The sequence below is a fragment of the Antrostomus carolinensis genome, unplaced genomic scaffold (genome assembly GCF_000700745.2).
Source record: "Antrostomus carolinensis isolate BGI_N321 unplaced genomic scaffold, ASM70074v2 scaffold25314, whole genome shotgun sequence".
NCBI classification, from domain to species: Eukaryota; Metazoa; Chordata; class Aves; order Caprimulgiformes; family Caprimulgidae; genus Antrostomus; species Antrostomus carolinensis.
Window position 1 is genome coordinate 5730 of NW_010310456.1, and position 10105 is coordinate 15834.

Here is a 10105-nt window from a genome sequence, read left to right on the forward strand (position 1 = left end):
CTCTAGAAGCAGGCTGCCTTGATAACTTGTCTAGCTCACTAATGGTGGTAAAGCTGAACAGAAATAGGATTAGTGTGATTCCACCAAAGATCTTCAAATTGCCTCACGTGCAGTTTCTGTAAGTAGCAATCTTGAAAGCTTCAAAACAGCATTTACAGCTGTGATGTTCATCTCAGTATTGTGTGTTCTTCACTTTCCTGAGGTGATGATTATCACAGGATGTCTTCATATCTGAATGTTATTTTTGTATAAGGGAACTGAAAAGGAACCGGATTAAAATAGTGGAAAGTCTTACATTCCAAGGACTGGAATCCTTAAAATCCTTGAAAATGCAGCGCAATGGGATAAGCAGACTAATGGATGGAGCATTCTTTGGCCTGGGTAATATAGAAGAATTGTGAGTATGCCTAGTTGTGGAACTTCTTTTAGGCACTGTAGCTGTGGAGGGTTGTGTCCTGTATCACGTCAAGGCTGTGCTGAGATATTGATGAGCATTGCAGGAAATGAGTTTACCAATCTGTGTTTTCCCATTATTTTTATATCATGTCTGGTCACCTCAGAAGTGGAAAGATATTGGCTCTCTTCCCACTTGGTGATGAAGAATGCTTTTGACACTGTAGGTTGCTTTTTGCTGGTTTTCATTTGCACTCCCCATAACATGGGGTGGTTCTTTGTTGCGTGACTGTTTGACAGAGATAGTGCAGGAGTGTGTCATGCAGGGTTAGCAAAAGAGCTTTAAAAAAGAAATAATCTTTAAGAACAGAGATTAGTTTGCTTCTGCCCCTGGATCCCTGCAGCTGTTGTTGAGTTACTCGGTGGTTCTTGTACTTTTTTTCACTCTTTTGGTTTCAGTGGATTGAGTATAATCATCCATTTCAGGTTGCCTCAGGTTTAATGTTAGTAAATAATTTTGAGATCCACAAGGTGAAATTTTGTAAATACACGTTTCATTGATTATCTATTTGGCAAATGTTTTTCCTCTAATTCCTTAGAGAACTGGAACATAATAACTTGACAGAAGTAAACAAGGGCTGGCTGTACGGGCTGCGGACATTGCAACAACTCTATGTTAGCCAGAATGCCATTAACAGGATCAGTCCAGATGCATGGGAGTTCTGCCAAAGGCTTTCTGAGCTGTAAGTCCTGGGCTGCTGTTCACTGGGGGTTTCATCATGTTGCAGTAACAGATTGGGTAGCACATATGTGGCAAGAATCAATTACCAAAGGAAATACTCAGTTTCCTTGTTAGACCCATCATGGTAATGCTGTGTATTTTACTTATTTTTATAAGTGTTCTGTTAGAGAAAATAATCAAAACTCAATAGTTAATCAAGTTTGATATTATCTTTGTACTTGATCCCCCTCTACCTACATTTAAAGTCCATGTTCAATGTTTCTAGAGACTTGTCGTACAACCAGCTAACTCGCCTCAAGGAGTCTGCCTTTGTGGGACTTGGCTTATTGGAGAAACTAAACCTGGGTGACAATCACATTAGTCATATTGCCGATGGTGTGTTCAGAGGTCTGACAAATCTTCGAACCTTGTAAGTACAGAAAACTTCAAGTTAAAATCTCAGTTTAATGCATTGAAGCTTCTGGAAGTAAAGATAATGAATGAATATTGCATCACGCGAGCCTGAGATCAGTGTTTGGCATTGTTGTGTGCTGTCCTGCCTGCCGGTGTGGCCAGGCTGATAATCTTTTGGTCTGCCAAGATAACAGAATTCTCACCCAGCTGAAACAAACCAACCAGTTAATTTTAGTGGTGGTAAGAAAAAGTGGCTTGGTGACCTTGAGTGCCTGGTTGCACGTCATACTGGTTCTGAGAAGGTGTTGACAGTCAGTTTGCATAAAACCCATTGTGGAGCAAATGGTCAGCCTGGGCCTCTCTCTGTTCCAGACAGTTTTGTTAGGGTTGTAACCTCAGAAACCAAGCTGTGAATCCATCTGGTTGCAGCAGGTATGGTTTAGCCCACCCTGCTTGTGTGCTGAAGTCATGGGTAACATCCGGGAGGGCTGTGGGATTACTTCTTGCTGTCGGGGGCGCAGCTCTGCACTTGCCAGGACCTTTTGTAGCAGCTGCAGCTGCTTGATATTTCTGACAAGAAAAGGCTTGGTCCCGGCTCTTAATCAGAAAAAAAGTGTCCCAAGTAGATCTGAACAGTTGTAATCATCTTAAACAATGGTAGCTGAGAGAGGAGTGAAAGTTTATAACCCCTCTGTCAGTTCATTAAATAAATGCTTAAATAAGCAAACTCACCGGAGAGATTTATGTAAGCGGTCATATTCTGTTAGCCTTAATGCAACCTTTTAATGAAATAATTAAAACTAATTTCTTAGATTTAGAGTAGCATGAAAAAGAACAAGAGCAGATTAATTAGTAGGTTTTCCTGGGCTCCTCAGGGGCATCAAGAGCTGAGAGGCTGGACGTTTGCTTTGGGGTTGGAATGTGCAGGACGGAGGGCAGTGGTGATTAACAAGGCTCCAAGCATTCATGCCCAGCCAGGCATGAGGAGCCAACTCCTCAGTTCACACAATGAGGGGCTTTTCTTTTGGGCTGCTCACTCGTTCTGCTAAGTGGTCTGAGTAGTGGAGTGTAAAAATACTTCAAACAACAGGAGATACCGTGTTGCTGTCAGATTAGTTCCATTGTTGCTTGTATGCTGCTTGTTTCAATGCTAAGGCTGATGTAAATATTTCTCTGTATGTTCAGCTCCTGCCACTGTTCTGCAATGTAGCTTTAATTAATGATAATAAACTGTAAAACTGTATATTAACTACAGGGTAATAAGAGCAAGTTAGGATTAAAGGTGTATCTAAGGATAACACTGGAGTTGTGAAGTTTTACATCTTATCATATTATTTACTTCATACAGTCTAAAATTCTGAAGCAGATCTGGAGATAATTCTAGAAACAAGTTTCAAATCACAAGAATTAGCAACTTGGAAATAAATTTAGCATGTTATTCATCTAGTCATTCCTGTTAGATCACATCCATGTTGAGTACCTTAGCTTGAATAATGTTCAAAGAGGAAAATACTTGACATGAGCAAGTACCAAGGCCATATTTGTTAAGACCTTTTGATGCATGTATCATGGAATTCTTTTCTTTTTGTCCTAAACTTTGAAGTGTATGTATATTAATTGTGGAAATGACTGCTGCATGGTGTGAAGAACAAGGCTTCCATGTTTCAAAGTAAGAAAAATACGAAAATAATGTGTTACCTTTGATAGTGTCCTGGAGGTTGATCCCAGTCTCTTCCAGGATGGCATTCTACACAATTTACAGTCTCTCCCAAGGGAAAGTAGGTACCTCCATTTTTCCACCATGAGCACAAGCAGTGTTTATGAGATGATGTGTACAATTGTCTGTATATGTAGCTTGCTTTCTATGTCAGTTGAGTGTGGAAGCTCCATCAAGGTGATGTTTATAGTATCTGGTAAAATGCAGTACAGGCTATTTTTGATTGGTGTATCTTCCTTTAAACGCACTCCTGTCTGCAGGGACTTCCATGCACAGTGGTATCAAAACACACAAAAACTGTGGCTTTGACAGAAATTCTTGGCTTAGTCCATGCTGTTCAGACTGAAAATGCAACTGAGTCTATTTCACCTTCTTTCTAAAAAGCATTTAATCCTTTCCAAACCATATTGCTGTCTTTCTTTTGCTGTTTAGACTGCTCTTCTCTGTGAGGTGCCGAAGTGCTGTGCAGAGGTCAAACAGAAATCCCATTAGCTGGTAACAAGATTTGTGAGCAGAATATCAACTTCATTCTGAACATCTACTGCTTTGTGCCTGGCAGCCTTATGTTATAACCTGTGTGTAATCTCTTAATATGCTAATGCTATTATAAGCCTGTTACTCAGGAGGATTAATGCTGCTAGTGTATTGGTTAATTCACTTACATGAACCAACTTGCTTCAGGAGCCTCTCCCAGCTTCTGGTAAATAGTCCATCACATGACAAGTGCTAGTCAGACTGGATCTTTCCTTAAATACCATATCAAGAAATCGTACTGCAGAATTTGTTTGTGGTTCTGTCTGCGGCACTGATCTTTTACGAGTCTATTTTCCCTTGCATCTCTGAAATGGAATATTCATCTTCTGACAAGATGAGTTTTATAAAAGATTTGAGCCCTTCCAGGTGACACTGCCAGAACACCAGAGCGGGCCTGTACACCAGTAACGTCTTTTTCGTGGCTCACCACTAGCAGTGGTGGTGATGAAGTTACAAGGCTCCTTTATAAGAGGCCTCTTTTCCTGCAGGGACTTGCGGAACAATGAGATCTCCTGGGCCATAGAAGATGCAAATGAAGCATTTGTGGGACTCAGCAGGCTGGATAAACTGTACGTATTGCAAACCATTGAAATGACAGAACTTCCCAGGCACGCAGAGGAGAAGGGGAGTGCAAGATATTAATTGTAAATCAGTGACACAAGGCAGAAAGCCTCTCTAGTTGGCAGCTGTATGCACTGTGTTTCCACTTCTGTGCTGCCACCTCTTGATATAGGCTTGGGCTCCATGTTCATGAGCATTGGATCTGTGTAGTGCTGGATCACCTTGCAGCACCAATTTGGAGAAATTAAGAATCAGTATTTGGCTGCATTTATTATTGAATAGCCCAGTCCTACTGTGTGATAATTGTCACTTTTTTTGCTTCTTTAGTTTGGGTAAAAATTATTGCTTATTAAAAACAAACAAAAAAAGCCCCACCCCAAAACCCCAAAGTATATCTGAGCAAATATGAAACTCTATTGAATTAACAGCTTTTCAGTACTTGGACTGTGCACTTTTCATCCAGTGGCATGTGCTTTGCAGGAAGCTCTGTCCTGTGGAGCTACAGGCACTGCTTATAACAAATAGCTTGGTAAGAGGGTGCAGTCTCAGGATCTGCCATGACACTCAGACTGGTTTCTGGGTTTGGGGGGCTTTGTTTTTCAGAATCTTGCAAGGAAACCAGATTAAGTCAATTACCACAAAAGCATTTGCTGGTCTTGAAGGGCTTGAACATCTGTAAGTACTTTACTTTATAGAACTTGTAAATATTTATCAACTTCAGTCTTATATTCTTTTGTCATATTTAACTGAAGGTAGCATATGAAATCATACTTACCCATTATTGTTCTCTTTGCTTAACTTACAGAGATTTAAGCAACAATGCAGTGATGTCCATCCAAGAAAATGCATTTGCCCAGGCTCACCTGAAGGAGCTGTAAGTCCATGACCATTATTTACAGATTCTTTACAAGTCCTACCTTGTAAAGAATCCTTCAGCTATTGTAGGACTGGCTGAAGTTGACTGGTCTGTCTGCTTTCATAATGAAATATTTAGAGCAATGCTGGTAAATTACCAACTCAGAGTTGGTAGCAGTATACTTGGATTTTAAGGTCTGATGAAATCTACACCTCCATTTTTCTTAGCTGTAATTAGTAGAAAATATTTTTTTCTGCAGTGTTTAACCATTAGGGTTTTCATATCTTTGATTTTGCAGCAAGCTCGGCACACACTAGCATGTAGACAGTGAACGAAATACACAGTCCATTAGGAACCTTTCAGGGGGAATCATTTCAGCAAATGCTATGCTTTGTCTTCCCATTTTGAGGGCTAGGGAGAGGCTTTAAAATTCACAACTAGAAAAGAATTTTTACTTGCTCAGCAGATGCTTAAGCTGCTAGAGCCTCTTGTGATCTTCAGACATTTGAAGTATTATAATGTGAAGTGACCCTCACACCTCAGACTAATCCTACTGTAACACAGTCATCTCTGTGAGATGAGGTCTCTGAATATCATGTAATCTGTTTTAAAACTGTTACTCAATTAGTTAATCTTGGCCAGATGGACTTAGTCTGCACGATCTGCCAGTTTGAGGAGGCACACTGCAGGTATTGAGGATGAGACTTTCTTTGTCTTCTCTAATGTATCTTAAAAGTGAGGAATCTTTGGTGTGTATGGGCAAATATCAAGTTGTTTTGCTGCATGAAATCATGTGAAGGAATGTGAAATACATGAACTTTAATTGTGCTTTTGTTTTGCCTTGTTTCTGCAGAATTTTGAACACGAGCAGCTTGCTCTGTGATTGCCAGTTGAAGTGGCTGCCGCAGTGGCTCGTGGACAGCCATTTACAGCAGGCTGTAAACGTGAGCTGTGCTCATCCTGAGTGGTTAGCAGGACAAAGCCTTCTCAGCGTGGACCCTGATGACTTTGTCTGTGGTTTGTATTTTTAATGACTTTTGATATAAAACCACAGTAACACAGCTCTGCGCAGGTACCTGTCTGAAATCAGGCTGTAGCACTGCTGGGGGTGTTTGGTCTCGGCCACGATGCACACGTGGGCCTGTGTACATCACTGGGTCTGCTCTGGAGTTTGGGATTTAATTCTGTTTCTCTTTGCTTTTTTTTGTTCTATTTGAGCACTGAAGCTAACCTAAGGGAGTGATTCTGTGAGCCTGCATTGTTTTTCACAGCTTTTGTGATCAGAGCACTGCTCAAGACTATGCTCCTGTGCTGATTGTTCTCAGTGCTTACTCTGTGTATACCTGTGGTTCTAATCCTCTTCCACAGCTTGATTTCCAGCTGAAAACAGCTGAGTATGTGGACCTCAAGCAGGACACCTGTTCCCAAAGCTTTCTTTCTGCTTACATTGTCTCTTGAGTGAGTTTTCTTGCAATATTAATTGCAAGTTGAAGAGGAAAGTAACTAATCCTGGTGCTTTTATTTTCAGATAATTTCCCTAAACCGCAGATAAGAGTGCATCCTGAGACCACTGATGCTCTGCGAGGCATGAATGTGACTCTGACATGCACTGCTGTGAGCAGCAGTGATTCACCCATGTCCACTGCCTGGCGTAAAGACAGTGAAGTATTGTATGATGCAGAGGTTGAGAATTTTGCCAGATATCAGCAGCACAGTGGGGAGGTGGTTGAGTATACCACTGTCCTGCACCTTTTCAATGTGAATTTCACTGATGAAGGAAAATACCAGTGCATTGTCACCAATCACTTTGGCTCCAATTATTCCAACAAAGCCAAGCTGACTGTCAATGGTAAGCAATCATGATAACAAAGCAGAAACACTTTACTAAAGCTTTATTTAAATAGCCACAAGTCTGTTTTTCACAAGAGCTGGCCCAAAATAGTTTTGCAAGATTGTCCCACTGGTATTTAGAAGTGTCACTTCTTTTTATAAAGCAGGAAATGAGGTTTTGTTTGGTTTGGGGTTTTTTTGTGGGTGAAAAGCCTTTTGTTCACTTTTGAAAGGGGGCAGATATCTCCCATGCTTTCATTAGAACACAATTAGCTGTTCATCTAGTTAAATGGAGGTAGAAGTCTCTTAAAGTAAAAGCTCCCTCTGCTGTCTCTCCAGTTCTAAGCACCTTTCCCATGTGTTTGTAAAGCTGGGGAAGATTCAACTAAAAAGAACTTGTGGGACTGGAAACGATCTGAAAAATCAGTTATGAAGTCCTTTGTTTTTAGCCATAATGATTCTATTTATTTTGGCTTGAGGGAAGGGGGGTAAGAAGACAATGTTCACATCAGTCAGTAGAGCCCTGATCCCCATTGTATCTGAGAGCAGAGGTGCCTGTGTTGCCTTTGCTTGTCCAGAACAGATAATGCAGGCTTGGACTGATGAGATAGAAGTTCACCTTCCCTATTATCAGGGAAGAAAAAGTGTGACAGAGAGCTTATGAAGAAATCTAAACCTTTTTCCTGTCTTTTCCCTGTGAGAAATGTTCTTTAGATCATCTTAAACGAACACTCTAGATACTGTATTTAAATTTGGAGGACATGCTCTTCGAAGTGACCACTGAAAATTCAGGCAGTTCTTCAGAAGAATCTGCATCTCAAGGGCAGATGTGTTTCAGATGTGTTTGTTTTCAGATATTCTGTGCTCTGGAGCTTTTGTGGCTTTTTCTCTGGTACTGAAAATACTGAAAGTGTGTCTCCTTTGGTCCAGAGCTGCCTTCTTTCCTGAAAACCCCCATGGATCTCACTATCCGCACTGGGGCCATGGCCCGGCTGGAGTGTGCTGCAGAGGGCCACCCTACTCCACAGATCTCCTGGCAGAAAGATGGTGGCACAGACTTCCCTGCTGCAAGAGAGAGGAGGATGCATGTCATGCCTGAAGATGATGTATTCTTTATTGCAAATGTGAAAATAGAAGACATGGGAATCTATAGCTGTATGGCACAGAACACTGCAGGTGGCTTGTCAGCAAATGCCACACTGACTGTGTTAGGTGAGTGTTGTGCTGATCTGTGCTTGTGTGTGGAGTGCTTCACTTCTGCAGTGGTCCTGTAGCTTACCTGTAAGTAGCAAGTGTAAGTCCTAGAGAATGAAGTTAAAATAAAAAGAGTGCAGTTTCCCCTTCCTCCAGCTGTAGATGGAATTCTGCAATGAGGAACAAGAGAAGACTTTTTCTCCCTGTGGTTGCTTCCCACCCTGCCTCCCAAACTTTAAATTTAAGGTGCTGCCTCTGGAGTAGCATCTCTAACTGCTGTGCGTGGGTTTAGGGCATTTGAGTGCAGCACTTGTCATGATTTTTGAAGAGTGCAGCTTTAGAAGCTAAGCTGCCGTGCTGACCAGTGAAGTTAGTGTGATCTTTGCAGGAGGGAACCAAGGGGCATGTTACAGACAGGTAATTTGTGTTGTCTTGGGACAGATTTAGTCCCAGGTAACATGAACTGTGTTGAGGAAGGACAGTTCCTTCTAGAGTGCAGTATTTTCTGAAGACACTGACTTTTAACATTATGGTCATATGCAATTTTAGAATTGGAATGCATAAACCAGACTATGCCTGGCATAATTCTGGGGATGTTTTCTCTACCTGCCCTTGCTGCAGTGATCTGTAGAAGAGCTGAACTCACAGGATTTCCCAAATCCTTTGTTTCATTGCTGAAGTTTAGGTTCAGGTTGTAAGATGAGATTTTTAAATGTCACGGACCACACACTGGTGTTGCACAGTGAATTTACCTTACAACTGTTGGGTTTTTTTTTTCCCCCTTCCACTGTCACAGAAACTCCTTCCTTCATGAGGCCTCTGGAAGACAGAACAGTAACTCGAGGTGAAACTGCTGTCTTGCAGTGCATAGCTGGTGGCAGTCCTGCCCCTCGCCTCAACTGGACTAAGGACGATGGCCCTTTGACTGTCACAGAACGGCATTTTTTTGCTGCAGCAAATCAGCTCCTTATCATTGTGGATGCTGGACTGGAGGATGCTGGGAAATACACGTGCATTATGTCCAACACACTGGGCACTGAGCGTGGCCACATTTACCTACATGTCCTGGCTTCCCCAAATTGTGATTCTTCCCAGAGCGGCGTTGTCCACGAGGAGGATGGCTGGACAACAGTGGGCATCGTGATTATTGTTGTGGTGTGCTGCGTCGTGGGAACTTCCCTGGTGTGGGTCATCGTGATCTACCACATGAGAAGGAAGAGTGAAGATTACAGCATCACTAACACAGGTAAAGTGCAAAAGCGAGTCCACAGCCCTGTTTTTAATCAAAACCACTTGTTAAGTGTGGTGAAATTTCTGGATTCATTATAGATTGTAAGACTGAAGAACTGAAGATTTCCTTCTAAAATCTCTTCAGAGATTTGCTCAAATTTCTTAATTTTAGAGGGTTTTTTAAATATCAAAAGTTCATTAATTTTATGCCTTATACACCAGATTTTCTCTACATTGAGGAAAAACAGGAAAGTCTGGAAATAAATAAATTTAATAAACTTATGGATGTTTTCAGGACCTGGAGTAACGTGTGTAAATTTCCTTTCTGACCCTGTTAGTTTTGAACTAGCTATATGGATTTTTAATCACTGAAGTAGAAAAAAGAAAACTATATGTTAATTGAAATTCTGGATGACATTTTTGTTAGTGTGGGTAAGAGCGTTGGTTCTGCCTTGAAATCTTCACAGTTAGATGTTAACATCCTTAATGTTAATTCTGCCTTGCAGAGGAGATGAACCTACCTGCCGACATTCCCAGCTACCTGTCCTCCCAGGGAACTCTGTCAGAGCCTCAGGAAGGCTACAGTAATTCAGAGGCAGGGAGCCACCAGCAGCTCATGCCTCCAGCCGGGAGCTACGTGCATAAAGGTGCAGAT

The 10105-nt window shown here is 41.6% G+C and overlaps 1 protein-coding gene across 1 annotated transcript in view; it reads left to right on the forward strand.

Annotated features, from left to right (window-relative positions):
* LRIG2 (leucine rich repeats and immunoglobulin like domains 2) overlaps positions 1 to 10105 on the forward strand; it is a 14179-nt gene that overhangs the window by 1792 nt on the left and 2282 nt on the right. Inside the window, 12 exon segments of the mRNA XM_029084615.1 lie at positions 7 to 118; positions 254 to 397; positions 993 to 1136; positions 1401 to 1544; positions 4268 to 4348; positions 4944 to 5015; positions 5146 to 5214; positions 6050 to 6213; positions 6725 to 7045; positions 7957 to 8238; positions 9017 to 9466; positions 9957 to 10105. Of these exon segments, the coding sequence (XP_028940448.1) occupies positions 7 to 118; positions 254 to 397; positions 993 to 1136; positions 1401 to 1544; positions 4268 to 4348; positions 4944 to 5015; positions 5146 to 5214; positions 6050 to 6213; positions 6725 to 7045; positions 7957 to 8238; positions 9017 to 9466; positions 9957 to 10105 (2132 nt within the window).